The following is a 15385-nucleotide window of genomic DNA, read 5'->3' on the forward strand; positions in this document are numbered from 1 at the left end:
TTATCTCAAAAAAGGAGCAGACATCAATGCTAGAAGTATTTAACTCATGGACTACATTACATTTTGCTGCTAAGGGACCTAGTCTTGAAATTATAAAATTTGTTCTTAATCAAAATTTAGACGTTAATGTTAAAGATATTAATGGTCAAAGCCCACTACATATTGCTGCTGCATATGGAAGGAAAAATATTGTGGAATTTTTTATAGGAAAAACAGGTGTATATGTTGATGATCTAGATAATAGTGGCAAAACATCACTACATATTGCAGCTAAAAATGGTCACAAAGATGCTGTTGAAATTCTACTAAAAAATAATGCTAATACTAATACCAAAGATATAGCTGGTTTTTCACCTTTACACTATGCAATAAAAAACAATCATATTGATGTTGCTAAGATTATGCTGGAAAAAGAAGCGAATGTTGACATCAACGAAACTATGGGTGGCTTTACTTCACTACATATAGCTGCAGAAAGTGGTTATCTAGGACTAGTTAATTTTTTACTGAAAAATGAGGCAAATGTTAATGCAAGAAACGATAAGGAGGGAATACCATTACATACAGCAGCACTAAATGGCCACCTAGAAGTAGTGAATGCTTTAATTCTCAAAGGAGCCGATGTTAACTCCAGAGTTATAGATGGTTGTACACCATTACACTATGCAATAGAAAACGGTCATGAAAAGATAGCTAATATTTATTGAAGCATGGAGCTAATGTTAATGTTGTTGACAAAACCTATAATAACACACCTTTGCACTACGCAGCAAAAGATGGACATGAGAAAATTGTTAAGGCTTTACTGACAAATAAGGCAAATGCTAGTATTGCCACTGTGGAAGGTATAACCCCACTACATTTTGCAGTGCAGAGTGGCCACTTGAAGATAGTTGTTGCTCTTCTCGAGCATGGGGTTAACATTCGCGCTAAAGATAAAAATAATGCTACGCCATTACACTATGCAGCAGAGAGTGGTCATAAGGCAGTTGCTGAGCTTTTAATAAAAAATGGAGTAGAAATCAATGATAAAGCCAATAATAATCTAACACCATTACATGTAGCTGCTCTGAAAGGTCACAAAGATATTATTGAACTCCTAATAAGAAATAAAGCTGAAGTTAGAGCTCAAGGCATTAAGGTTAGTACACCATTACATGCAGCTGCGATGAATGGTAGCAAAGATATTATTGATCTTCTAATAAAAAATAAAGCTGAAGTTGATGCTAGAACTAATGATGGCATGACGCCATTGCATGTAGCTGCTCTAAGTGGACATAAAGACGCTATTGCTTTTCTAATCAAAAGTAAAGCTGAAGTCAATACTAGTGCTAATTATGGTCTTACACCTTTACATGCAGCTATTGTGGGAGGTCACAAAGATATTGTGAATCTTTTAATAAAAAATAAAGCTAAAGTTAACACAGAAGGTATTGCAGGTAGTACACCATTACATGTAGCTGTGGAAGGAGGTCATAAGGAAATCGTTGGAATTTTGGTAGCAAATAGAGCCAGTGTTAATGTTAAGAGTAACAACCTAACACCATTGCTTTCTGCTATTAAGCATAATCATAAGGAGATCGTTGAAGTTCTTGTAGAAAATGGAGCTAGTGTTAATGCAGAAGGTGGTGAACCTTTATCATTAGCAGTACTCGCTGGTTATAGGGATATTGTAGAGATTTTGCTAAAAAACAAGGCCCATATTGATATAAAAGGTCCTGAAGATGCTACACTATTACATTTGGCTGCTAAAAGAGGACATAAGGGGATAGTAAATGCTCTGATAGAAAGGGGAGCCAATGTTGATGCTATGACTATTAATAGTATAACACCATTATATCTTGCGGCACAAGAAGGCCATGAAGAAGTTGCTGAAGTTTTGATAGCAAACAAGGCTAATGTTAACTTTGTAAATGTTGAAGGTACTCCACTACATATAGCTGCAGGACACGGCCATGTTAATGTTGTTGAAGTCCTATTAAGTAATGGAGCAAAAGTTAATGTTAAGGATAATAAGAGCAGAACACCTTTAGAATTAGCAGTTGCACATGGTCATTTGCAAGTGGTTAAAATGTTACTGCAGTATAAAAAAGTAGATATGAATGCTAAAGGCAATGATGATTGGACTATACTGCACATTGCTTCACAGGAAAGTAACTTGGAAATGGTAAAATGTCTAGTAGATGAAGGGTCTAATATTAATGCTAAAAATGCCTCTGGATCAAAGCCTATACACATTGCAGCTAGAGAAGGTTATAAAGATACCGTAGAGTTTTTCCTTAGCAAGGGGTTGAGTATTAATGAGCTTGGTACAGCTAACCAGACATTACTACACTATGCTGCAATGAAAGGTCGGTTAGAAGTTGTAAAGTATTTGATAGCACAAGGTGCTGACGTTAATGCTAAAGATACTAATGGCTTAACCCCTATGCATATTGCTGCTAATTTTGGTTATAAAGACGTTATTGAAGTTTTATTAAAAAATGGTGCAGTTTATAACGCTGTTGACAAGCTTTGTAGAAGACCATTAGAAATGACTAACGATAAAGACGTTATCAATCTATTAGCATCAACTGAGAAATTATTTGAGGCTGTAAAACGTAATAGCTCTTCAGAGGTTGAGAATTACATTAAAGCAGGAGCGTTTGTTAATGCCAAAAATGCTGATAGTGTAACACCATTATATTATGCTGCATGGAAGGGCTATGATGGAGTTGTCAATATTCTATTACAAAATAAAGCTAATCCTAATGTGGTTGGTAACAAGGGGTTTACTCCTCTGCATTATGCTGCTAAGTTCTCTCACTTAAAAGTTGTAAAGGCCCTATTATCTAATGGTGCAGTATACAATGCTGTCTCTGACAGTGGGAAAACACCATCAGATTTTACTGTGGATAAAAGTATAACTAGCTTATTTAAACTAGTCAGTGAATCATTTAAAAAGGTTAAAGATGGTAATGCTCAAGTTATTAATGACCTAAATAAGATAAAGGATATTGATACAGTAAAAGCAGTGATGAGTGCTCGTAATAGAGAGAACAAAACGTTAGTAGTTGCTGCAGTACATAGTAACTTTTCAAAAGTCGAGCAGTTGAAGCAGATATCGCAAAGTGACGTATCCGCTCAGATTGATACAGCTTTAGTGCTCTTGAATCAAGGCAATTACCAAAAAGCCTTAAGTATTTTCAGAAGCGCATTTGAAAGAAGAAAAGAAATACTAGGAACAGACAATCCTGGTACTTTAGATATTCAGACATATATAGCCAAAGTGCTATATAAGCAAGGAATTTACCAAGAAGCTTTAAATATGCTTGAAGAGATTTTTCAGAAACAAAAAGAAATGCTGGGTTCAAACGATAAGGATACTTTAAGTACAAGAAGTACAATCGCTTTAGTGCTGCATAGACAGGGGAAAGATGAAGAAGCTTTTAATATTTATCAAGAAGTCTATCAGAGACAAAAGGAAATACTAGGGTCAAATCATTCAGATACCTTAAATACTCAGTTTCACATGGCATTAGTATTAGATAAACAGGGAAAATATGAAGAAGCGTTAAATATCAATAGGGCAGTTTTTGAAAAGAGGAAAGAAACACTAGGTACACATGATCTAGCCACTGTGAGTGCCAAAAATAATATAGCAATGGTACTAGCTAACCAAGGTAAATACGAAGAGTCCTTAAAAATCTATAAAGAGGTTTTTGAAAAGAAGAAAATAATTTTAGGTATTAATCATGCTGATACCTTGAGAACGTTACATAACATTGCTGGGGTACTCTTCAATCAAAATAAATATCATGAAGCCTTGAAAGCTTTTCAAGAGGTTTTAAATATACAGAAAAAAGCTTTACAACAAAATCACCCAGAAGCCTTGAATACTCAATACAACATAGCAAATGTACTTTTTGCTCAAGGGAAATGGATCAGCGCACTTAAAGTCTACAGAGAAAGTTTTGATCAAAGAAAAGCTGTTTTTGGACCAAGTCATCCGAGTGTTTTAGACATTTTAAAAAAGATAGAGATGATTAATTTTAGATTTAAGCTTGAGGGTAGCGAAGCATCAGAGGTTCTCCAGCATCTGCAGAAAGATATCAACATTGCTGCTAGTAAAGGTGATATACGAACTGTTCAGCGTCTGTTAAAAGATGGAGCTGATGCCAACGATAAAGATATTGATGGAAGAACACCGTTGCATTACGCTGTTAGCAATGGACACATAGATATTGTAAACATCTTACTAACAAATGGAGCTAATGTTAGTCAAGTTACTAATAAAGGTAATACACCATTACACACTGCTACTTCCAAATGTTACAAAGAAATTGTTGAGGTTCTGTTACAACATATCAGTCGTGATAAATTAAATGACTTTGTTAATGCTAAAACTACTTCTAGTGGTACTACATCACTTCATGTTGCAGCTAAAGGTGGCTCCTTGGAAGTTGTAAAATCTTTATTAAAACATGGTGCAATTTATAACATTGAGAACAAAGAAGGTAAAATACCTATTGATCTTTCTAAGGACCAAAAAGTTACTAACCTACTGAAATTAATTGAAGAATTGTTTGGAGATGCAAAAAAAGGTAATGTTGAAATTATCAGCAAGCTTAAAGCAGTAAAACCTGATGAGTTTATAGCTGTAACAAATGCTCGTAATAATCAAGGGAATACATTATTGCAAGTTGCTATAGCCAATAAACATAAGAATATTGCAACTAAATTGTTAAAAATGCTGAAGGAGCCAGATCAAAATTTACAAGACGTCAATATAGAAAGTGGAGTTAAAAGTTTGAAACTTTGAATAATACTATTGAAATATTTATATATAACCTAAGTTAATATTATACTTAAATCAGTTACAATATCTGAGTTTCAGCAAGCCATAGAGTCAAATTAAGGAAAGTAGATATAGAAAAAAGTACAAATTTTTGGTACATGGGCTACTTTATACTCCACATCACAGCTACAAGTTTACCATTTTATTCTATTAGACATATTTATTGCGTTAAAGGAGAGTATATGTAAACACCTGGATTTATTACAGAAACTAAAACACTGCAAGATAGTAAAAATATTATGTTTAAACTAGTTTGACTTATATTATATACTGTGGATAATATATCATCTATTTATGATTATATTAATATAAGGAAAATGTTATAATCTGGAGGGTAAGTAGTTATGCTAGGCAATGATAATACAAGCTACAGTTTAATTTCTGCAGTTCGTGAAGGAAGACTAGAAAGAGCAAGGGAGTTAATTAATTCTTTTGGACTATCTTATTCACAAGCATGGTCAGAAGGATATGTTTTACTTCGTGATGCTATTGAGAATAAACATACAGCGGTTACTAAACTACTTTTAACAAACGGTTCTAAAGTTAACAGCAAAAACAAAAGACCTTCTAATACTCCACTTCATTTTGCTGCTATAAATGGTGACATAGAAATTGTTAAGATGCTTCTAGACAGAGGTGCTAACATTGATGCTAAAAATCAGTATGGCAGAACTCCGCTTCACAATGCGATTGAAAATAAGAAAATGGAAATTACCGAACTACTTTTAAATCGTGGAGCTAACATTAACGTCAGAAGCAATGATGGTATAACTCCTCTTCATATTGCAGCTGAGAGAGAGTATTTACAGATTGTTGAGCATCTTTTAAAATATGGAGCTTATGTTAATTGTGTGTGTACTTCAACATGGAAAAAAGGTTATGCACCACTGCACTTTGCTGTTGAAAAAGGTAGTAAAGAAGTTATCACGTTGCTTTTAAGTAGAGGTGCTAATGTTGATGTTAAAGGGGAAGATAGTATAACCCCTCTTCATATTGCTGCTAAGAAAGGATATATGCATATTGCCGAAGATCTTCTAAACCATGGTGCTTGTACTCATTCTTTCACATTGAAGGAAGGATATACGCCACTACATTTTGCTTCTGAACTAGGCAATGAAGAAGCTGTGAAATTATTCTTGAATAAAGGTGCTGATATTAATGCTAGCACAAATAGTAATTTAACGCCACTTCATATTGCTACCAAAACAGGACGTAAAACAGTTGTAAAGCTGCTCTTACAACATGGAGCTAAAGTTGATAATCAGGACAAAGATGGTAAAACCACACTACACCTCGCTGTTGAAAAAGGATATTTAATGATTGTTGAGGATGTTTTAAAGTATTGTCCTGATATTAATCATCAAAGTAACAGAAGCTCTCTTAAAATCGCAGTGCACGGCTATGGAGAAGAGTATAAAAAGATTGTTGAGGCTCTTCTAGAATATGGTCTTATTGTTAATCTCGAAGATGCAAATAATCCTAAGTTATTACATGCTGCTGTTGAAAAAGGATATTTGAAAATTGTTGAAGACCTATTGAAGTATGGTGCTGATGTTAATACGTTACACAATTCAACATCTAAAGAAGGTTTTACACCTTTACATAGTGCAGCCAAAAACAAACAGGAAGAAGTAGCTAAATTATTGATAAGCTATGGAGCTGATATAAATGCTCAAGACAAAACTGGAAAAACTCCAATATTTTATGCTACTGAGAATGCCGATTTAAAAATTACCAAGCTACTTTTAACTAATAGAGCTAATGTAAAAGATAATCCTGAGCTATTGAATATTGCTGTTAAGAAGGAATGCATAGAAATCGTTGAAGCTCTTTTGCAACACGATACTGATATTAACGCTAGTGATAAATATGGAAGAACAGCATTGCATTTTACTGCTTTAAGTGAGAGTGAAGGTTTTTTTGGATTTCTTACTAATGAAGATCCTGATATTAATATTAAGGGAGAAATTGCTAAACTGCTTCTAAGTAAGGGAGCTAATATAAATGCTCAAACCAAAAATGGTATTACGACGCTTCATGCTGCTGCTCAGAAAGGATATACGAAAGTTGTTGAAGCTCTTTTAGAATATAATGCAGATGTTAATTCTACAGTTAAAAGTGATATAACACCTCTCCATCTTTCTGCTCAACAAGGAAATGAAGTAAGAGGTTGTCCGGAAACAAGTAAAAGGCTATAATATCTGAAATTTTAGTACGGGGTAAAGATGAGAAAAAAGTATCCAACAGATCTAAGCGAAAGGGAATGGGCAAGAATAGAAAAACACTTCAGAGTATCATACAAGAAAGGAGGAAGGCCGCCAAAGTATAGCAAAAGAGAAATATTAGAAGCAATTTTCTATGTATTGCGTACAGGGTGTCAATGGCGGTATTTACCAAATGATTTTCCGCTATGGAAGACTGTGTATGAGCAGTTCAGGCAATGGAAGAAGCAGGGAATTTTTGAGAAAATGAATTATGAAATTACAAAATATAGTAGAAGAAAAATAGGAAGGAATGAGCAGCCGAGTGCCTGTATAGTAGATAGTCAATCTGTAAAGACTACAGAAAAGGGGGGATCAAAGGCTATGATGGAAGTAAAAAAGTAAAGGGTAGAAAAAGGCATATAATTACAGACACTCAGGGTTTTATACTAGGTTGTTACGTAGGCGCTGCTAACGAAAATGATAGAGATGGTATTAAAATAGCATTAAACAATATGAGAACAAAATATACTAAAGTTAAAAAAATGTGGGCTGACATGGGATACCAAGGAAGAAATTTAAAGAATCACATAAAGGAAGAATATGACATAGATATTGAAATTGTTAAAAGGCCTCCATGTAGATTTTGGGTGCACAAAGATACGCCACCTGAGCTACTACCAACAAGAGAACAAGGGTTTAAAGTACAGCCAAGAAGATGGGTTGTAGAAAGGACTTTTGCTTGGGTTAATAGGAATAGAAGGCTATCGAAGGAGTATGATTTACTCACAACATCCACTGAGAATTTCATATACCTAGCTATGAGTAGGGTTATGTTAAAGAGGGAATATGCTTGAATTTACTAGTTTCCGGACAACCTCTAATTAGCAAAATGCTCTTGAACAAAGGAGCTAACGCAAACGCTAAGCAAAAAGATGGAATAACTGCGCTTCATATTGCAACTCAAAAAGGCCATAAAGAGGTTGTAAAAGTATTGCTAGAATGCGGTGCTAAAGTTGGTTCTAAAATTAAAAGTGACATAACACCACTGCACCTGGCTGCTCAAAAAGGTTACCAGGAAATTATTGAGACTGTCTTGAAATTTGGTGCTGATATTAACTCTAGAGATGAGTATGGCAGAACAGCACTTCACATTGCTTCTAAAGAAGGACATGAAGAAGTTGTTACAACTCTTTTGGAATATGGCTCTGATATTAATATTACGAGTAGAAATAATCATACACCACTTGATTCTGCTATGGCTGGTATAAGGTCATTCTATAGTCAACTCAACAACTATGACTCTGATGATGATGGTTATTACGATCCTGATCGTGGTGTCTGTTCGTGTGAAGTAACTGCTGAAGCTCTTAAACGCCACATAGTTAAAATGAAAACCGCAAATTTATATGTAAGTGAAAAAAATTTACTATCAATGAGTATCAGTGGTGAAATAAGTGGCTTTCAGGATGAATGTGAGGAAGAAATAGCAAGGATGAAGAGTGAGAAGATTAATAATCCTAACATTTCATTTTATGATATCTTGGCAAAAGGTACAAGCTCATTAGCAATATATATGAGGAATGAAAATATAGTGCAGGTTTTAAAATCAGACGACTATAAAACAAAATTTCCAATATATGCTAGTATGATCGAAAGTCATTTCAGAAAGGGTATGGAAAGAAAAGAGTTACTTGAACAAGGCAATAAAATTTTCCATTTTCTCTTTAACAATTTTCCTGAGTTACCATATGACTGTACTGAAAAAATATTTAGCTACCTGAGTAACGAAGACTTAAGAATTTTGATAGATGCTTGTAACCCTCTTAGCATCAGTAATCCTAATACTAATATTAACAATGTAGTGATTACCTCAAGTACATCTCAAGTACAGTACGTTTAAGTTAAGGAAAAATAGCAGAACAAGCTACTTTCAACATTAAGTAATGGCTTTAGTAATTTAAAGATTATTTTAAAGGTTTTATGGAAATATTCAAAAAAGTATACGTGTCAAGTTAAGGAAAAATGAGCAAATTTAGTGCACTAAAAGTTGGGGAATATTAAATAAATCATTGGAGGTAAGTTTGGAAAGTAAAATACTTATCAAATGAAGATGAAGAAAATAATCGCAGAAATGGGAGGAATGCAATAACTCTACGTACTACAATTAATCTAGTTTATAGCATTACCCATGGTAATCCAAATAAGATTTTTTTCTCATAATCAAGTCATAGTAAATTGGAACAACTTTTCACATCTAACAAAAGCTCTGACTTTAGATTTAGGATTGAAATTAGTAAGTAGAATGATTACGTAATGCATATATTAGTGAAAGGAGGTACAACATGAGTAATATAGTTCATTCAAATAAAAACAATAAATGTGATAACTTTAGTGTAAGAGGACTACAAAGAGCCGTTGATAACATATTTGATAGCTTCTTTACAGGATGGGACTCAGAGCTTTCCAGAAGAGGTAGTAGTCTATTACCAGCTTGCGATTTTTATGAAACAAAAGAAAGCTATTGTCTCTCACTAGAGCTACCAGGTATTTCCAAAGAAAGCATAGACATTAGTATATCTAGCGACAGCTTAATAGTGAAGGGTGAAAAGACGTGTAATAACGAGTCAAAAGATAAGCAGTTTTACCATCGAGAAAGATACTATGGATCTTTCTATAGGTCTATTCAGCTTCCAGTAAATGTAGAGCAAGATAAAGTGTCTGCTAATTTTTCAGATGGAATATTGCACGTAACCATACCTAAGTCGGAGAAACATATCAAGAGAATTGATGTAAAGTAACCAGTAAGTAATAGCAGGCTTCTAGTTTGAGGCTTGCTACTTTAAATTATTATAGATGGAATGTAATAAAGTTCAATTATCTTTTCTAGATCTAAATTTTTGTCTTAGCGTATTTATTATACAGATAGTGTAAAGCCTTTGTTAAGCTTACATATTGTCAATAATCTATTAATAACTCTTATGGTATAATTGACTTTGAAGAAAGAGGGAGTATGAGTGAGGCAAATCCAATAGTTACATTGAAGGCTAAAATTAAAGAATTTGGTTTTAGTGAATTAAAGGCTGGTGAGAGCAATAAATCAGCAAACTCTGGTGAAACAATGTATTTCGATTTTCCAAGAATGAACTTTGTTATTAATGGAAAAATTATAGATACAGTTTTAACCTCTGCATTAATTGAAGGAGCTCAATATCGCAAAAGCAACCTTTTTAATAGTTATGATATATACAGTAGTGAAACCGCAAGAGAAAAACAAAGAGAAATAGATACAGATTATGGTAGAGCTTTTGTTGATTCAGTCCTCAAGGATCTTGAAAAGGAACTTGCACATAATGCGTTATGTGAATTATGGAAAAGTCACTGCAAAAATTCTGAAATTCCTGATTATCAGAAAACCACCTCATATGGGAAAGATTTTGAGAGATTTTACAATGCTGGAAGAGAGCATCTGCATCTATTACTAAAAGTAGGAGATGAGAATAAGAACTATCGCCCATTTGTAAAAGAAGTCTTTAAGGAAATGTTCCAATACGCAGAAGCAAGTGTTCCGAATGACCCTATTTTAGAAGAAATAATCACTAATTGTAACCAAGCGGGGTATGAATTTGCTGTAAGCATCCCTATTCTTGAAAGTTCACTCTTGGAATATGGATTAAAAGGGGAATATAGCAAGAATAAAACAATGTGTATTGATTGTGCTGATCCAATCAGTACAAAAGTAAAATCTGATATGTTAGTGTTCGTAACGAAGTTTGATAACCCAGGAGAAAAAATATGCGATCTATCGACTTCACTTGAATTTGTACTTGAGTCTCAAGATGGTGTAACCTATAAAGATGGCAAATTATTACTTACTATTCCTAAGGAACTAAAAAATTATAAAGGGGAAAGTAGAAACTTGTTTGATGTTATTAAAGAATATTTTCAAAAATTCTGCGAAAAATTAGGATTTAAATTCGAGATAAAAACACAAAAAATAGAGCATGATTTGGACGATTCGCTGAAAGTAAATAGTCATCTTGAAAGCCTAAGACCACCTATTTGTAGTAATAATTATGCTCTTGGTCATTAAGTACTTTAAACCATAAGCTCAAGTTAGAGAGAATGGCACAAATGTTATTAAACAATAAAAGTTATAGTTGTATCTGGTTACTTAAGTTAGCTATAGAATGCCTTCTGTGTATATTAAAAGGGTATTTATTTTGTTATTTAAGTTTCCTCTTTTGGAACATAGAAACATCCTAGGAATAATCCTACTGAATTCTATGATATTATTTTTTGTAACATTGTTATATACTTCATAAGAAAGCTTATATCTCTCACCGCCATCTTTAAAGAAGACATCATTATCTTTAATTGTTTCAACCAAAATTTCCTTTCCTTTATTTTTTTTGCACTTTCAACTTTTTTACTGCATCTTGTGTTCTGCTTTGATCTAGATCAAAATCAATGTTGGTACAAATAACAAAATCTTTCAGTTCACCATTGATAAAGTCTTGATTGTATTTAATCTTTAAGTAGGAAATGAAATACTTTGCCAAATTAAATTCACCATCTTTATTTTTTGTGAGTAAATCGCTTATTCCAATTTTATTATCCTCCTTATTTTGCTTGTGTTTTGCTTGCAAAAAACGATATATTTTTTTTGATTTTGAATTATTACATATAAAAACCAAATCATCAAATTTTTCAGCATTATTCTACTCTGTAGCCAAACGAAAAGAGTAGCTTTTATCTAGTCCACGCTTTAAAAATAACATTAACAATTTTAGCTGGTAAATGTTGCCATGAAGAGTATTATTTAATCCAGAAGCAAGGTATGTTCTTGATTCATCCTCTTCGATTTTTGTTCCTTCAGGCTCTTCTTTTTTCATGAAGGAAATTCGTAACCGTTCACGGATTGTGAGAATGAATAAAGAACTAAGCAGTGACAGCTAGTAGATTCTGTAGCTTTTGAAAGGGGTTTTGGCCATTTAGACGTGATGTCAAAAATATTGACAACATTCTTTCCACGAATCTTTCCCCACGTTCTGACCAGGTGAAAAAGCTGTGTATCCGTTCAGCGGAGTGGCAGAATAAGGTAGACAAGGTGATCTAAAAAGATAATCATAGAGCAAAAGTGAAATAATATGGTAAACCTTTTAGAACTTTGCAAAAATTTACAGCAAAAAATAGAAAGGTTAGAAGCAAAAATAGAAAGATTGGAAAAAGAGAATGAAAGTTTAAAAGCAGAAAATAAGGCTTTAAAGATAGAAAATGCTGAGTTAAGAGAAAGACTCGGTTTAAGCTCAAAAAATTCATCAATACCAAGTTCCAAAGAGTTGTATAAAATAAAAAAGAATAAGCCGAAAAGCGAAAGGAATATTGGCGGTCAGGTTGGTCATAAAGGAAGTTTTCGCGCCAACATGGATGCAGATAAAGTAGTAAAGATAGAGTTGCCTAATACTTGCGAATGCGGAGGAGAAATTGCAATATGTGAAAAACCATATATTCATCAGAAAGTTGATCTTCCAGAAATCAAGCCTTATGTAGTGGAATATCAGTTAGAACATGGCCGTTGTCGGAGATGCGGAAAGAGAAGAAGTAGCAAGTTACCGGAAGGTGTTACGCCAGATACATTTGGTCCAAGGGTTAAGTCAATAATTGCAGCGTTCAGCGGATTCTACAAAAATTCAAAACGCGAAATAGCGAGTGTCGTAAATGATATCTTCAATTTGAACATAAGCGTCGGTAGCATATCAAATAGTGAACATAGAGTTGCTTCAAAATGCAAAAAAATGTATGAGCAGATCGAACAAGAGATAAGTAGGAGTAAAGTTCTACATATTGATGAAACGAGCCATTATAACAAAGGTAAACTCGCTTGGTGTTGGATGTTTGCAAGCAATACGGCAAGTTTTGTAAAATTTACAGAGTCAAGAGGAATGAAAGTTTTACAAAATAGTAAATTCTGCAATCGCAATAGCTTGGTAATAACTGACAGGTATGCAGCATACAATTATTTTGCCGATAAAAACAGGCAAATCTGTTGGGCACATTTATCAAGAGATTTTGAAAGATTAGCACATAGTTGGAATATTGAAGTTAAAGTTCTGGGTTGTTACTTGAGAAACGTGGCCACTGAATTATTTGCACTAAAAAAAGCTTTACTAAAAAGTGAGATAGATGTTTTGAGGTTTGTCAGACGTGCCAGAAAATTAAGAAAACGTACAAAGTATTACTTGAAGGAGATATCTCGTTTACCTGAAGCAATTGGAGCCTCTCGAGTTGCAAAAAATGTTCTGAGATCTGAAAGAATGATGTGGAAATTTTTAGATGACCCAGAAAATATTCCGCTGACAAATAACCACGCTGAACGGCAAATTCGGCATTATGTCGTTTATCGCAAAAACTCATATTTTACACAATCAAAGCGGGGAAATACATTCCTTGAGCGATAATTTCATTATACTTAACTTGGAAACAAAGGGGTCTCAATCCTTTCCAAAATCTCCTATCTATTGTTTCTTAAACCACTCTCCTGAACGGATACACATATTTTAACTTACAACCGCCGCGGCGCTAACAAGAGATCCCGCTAACAAGTAGCGGGATGACGAGCTTATCGTCATGCCGCCGCGAACCGTCATACCGCGATTCATTCGCGGTATCTCAGCCGCTAACAAGAGATCCCGCTGCGGGATGACGGTTGTCGTTCAGCCACAAACATTAAGAAATTTACCAAATGAAAAAAAAGGCAAAAGAAGCCCCGTGGTTATTATCCGCTTTAAAATATTGGCGTTTTTTATGTTTTAAACGCTTGACAAGCGAGATTCAGCCGCTTTTAATTGCAACTAACTTACGCTGCAAATGTTAAGAAATTTACTAAGCAGAAAAAAAGACAAAGAATCCCCAAGTTAGCTAGTCTTTTACTATCTCTGTCGAGTATTGGCATTTTTTGATGTCTTGTAACGCTTTATAAGCGCGTTCAGCTTATTTAGATAAAAATCTAGATGTAGATGAAGTTTTGTAAAGACATACAGTATCTATATACTGCAAAAAATTGAACATAAGACGCCGATACATTAAGTAATCCTTACCTTTTAATCTGCAGATTGGCGAAAGCAAATACAATAGCTTCAGTTTCATGATAAGGGGGCTAGCGGAGTTTGTCAAGGGATTTTTGACGAAATGATTTTGAAAGTAAAGAGCGGGAGAAGGGGTTCGAACCCTCGACCTCAACCTTGGCAAGGTTGCGCTCTACCAACTGAGCTACTCCCGCAATTAAATTAACCTAAATTTACTTAATTATAGGCATATACAGCGATTTGTAAACCCCGTGTACATGAAAAATGTGAGAGCCCATAAATTTGCGTGGTTCCTTCTATGATCTTTTCGTATACTTAAGGCTTATTTTTGATTATCATAAGTTTTTAATTATTCCACAAAGCTTTATGGGAATATTTTTATATAAAGACGACTTGCCAGCTAGTTCAATACCAGATGATGTAAGGTCTATAGCTGTTGATACCGAGGCAATGGGGCTACTTCATGGCAGAGATAGATTATGCCTTGTGCAGCTCTCTTTTAATGATGGCAACGCTCACTTAGTTCAACTCAAGAACGATTATACAGCGCCAAATTTGAGAAAAATATTAGAGGATAAAAATATAACTAAAATATTTCACTTCGCGCGATTTGATGTGAGCATAATACGTTATTACTTGGAAACTTGGGCACTTCCGTGCTATTGCACAAAGATAGCTTCACGTTTAGTTCGCACTTACACAGATAATCATAGCTTAAAAGAGTTGTGCTTAGAGCTGCTTGATACCAAACTAAATAAGCAGCAGCAATCTTCTGATTGGGGAAATGAAAATTTAACAGACAAACAAAAAAAGTTATGCTGCATCTGATGTTTTGTATCTCCACAGGATAAAGGAAAAGCTAGACTTAATGCTGGAACGTGAAAATAGAAAAGAATTGGCCCAAAAGTGCTTTGATTTCTTCCTACTCGTATTGAGTTAGACTTAATGGGTTGGGAAAACGTGGATATCTTTAACCACCAGATGTAATAGAAGTTTTTTGTTTGTGCAAAACACTTTAGGGCAATTTTTCAAGCTCTGCGGTAAGAATTTAGTTGATTAACTGCTAATAGATACGCTATATTTTACAAAAATTTAGGTATTTTATGAGTGATGATATTACATCGGTAAATGATCAAAATTTCAAATCTGAAGTCACTGACTATAAAGGGTTCGTGCTGGTAGATTTTTGGGCAGAATGGTGTGGGCCATGCAAAAGTCTAATGCCACGTATAGAACAATTGGCTAAGGATAGAAAAGGC

General features: G+C 34.2%; 1 protein-coding gene and 1 non-coding gene across 2 annotated transcripts; one reads left to right on the forward strand and one right to left on the reverse strand.

Moving 5' to 3' along the window:
• The first annotated feature begins 5410 nt into the window (after positions 1-5410).
• LOC123258126 (serine/threonine-protein phosphatase 6 regulatory ankyrin repeat subunit C-like) lies at positions 5411-7309 on the forward strand. Its single transcript, XM_044718007.1, has 3 exons — positions 5411-5790; positions 5917-6311; positions 7291-7309. The coding sequence occupies exons 1-3, from the start codon at positions 5458-5460 to the stop codon at positions 7307-7309; spliced, it is 747 nt and encodes a 248-aa protein (XP_044573942.1). The 5' UTR covers positions 5411-5457.
• A 6938-nt stretch (positions 7310-14247) lies between these two features.
• On the reverse strand, positions 14248-14320 carry Trnag-gcc. Its single transcript has one exon. It is a non-coding gene; the product is annotated as a tRNA-Gly (tRNA).
• Positions 14321-15385: the final 1065 nt, after the last annotated feature.

This window comes from Drosophila ananassae (genome assembly GCF_017639315.1).
Source record: "Drosophila ananassae strain 14024-0371.13 chromosome 4 unlocalized genomic scaffold, ASM1763931v2 tig00000245, whole genome shotgun sequence".
Classification (NCBI taxonomy): domain Eukaryota; kingdom Metazoa; phylum Arthropoda; class Insecta; order Diptera; family Drosophilidae; genus Drosophila; species Drosophila ananassae.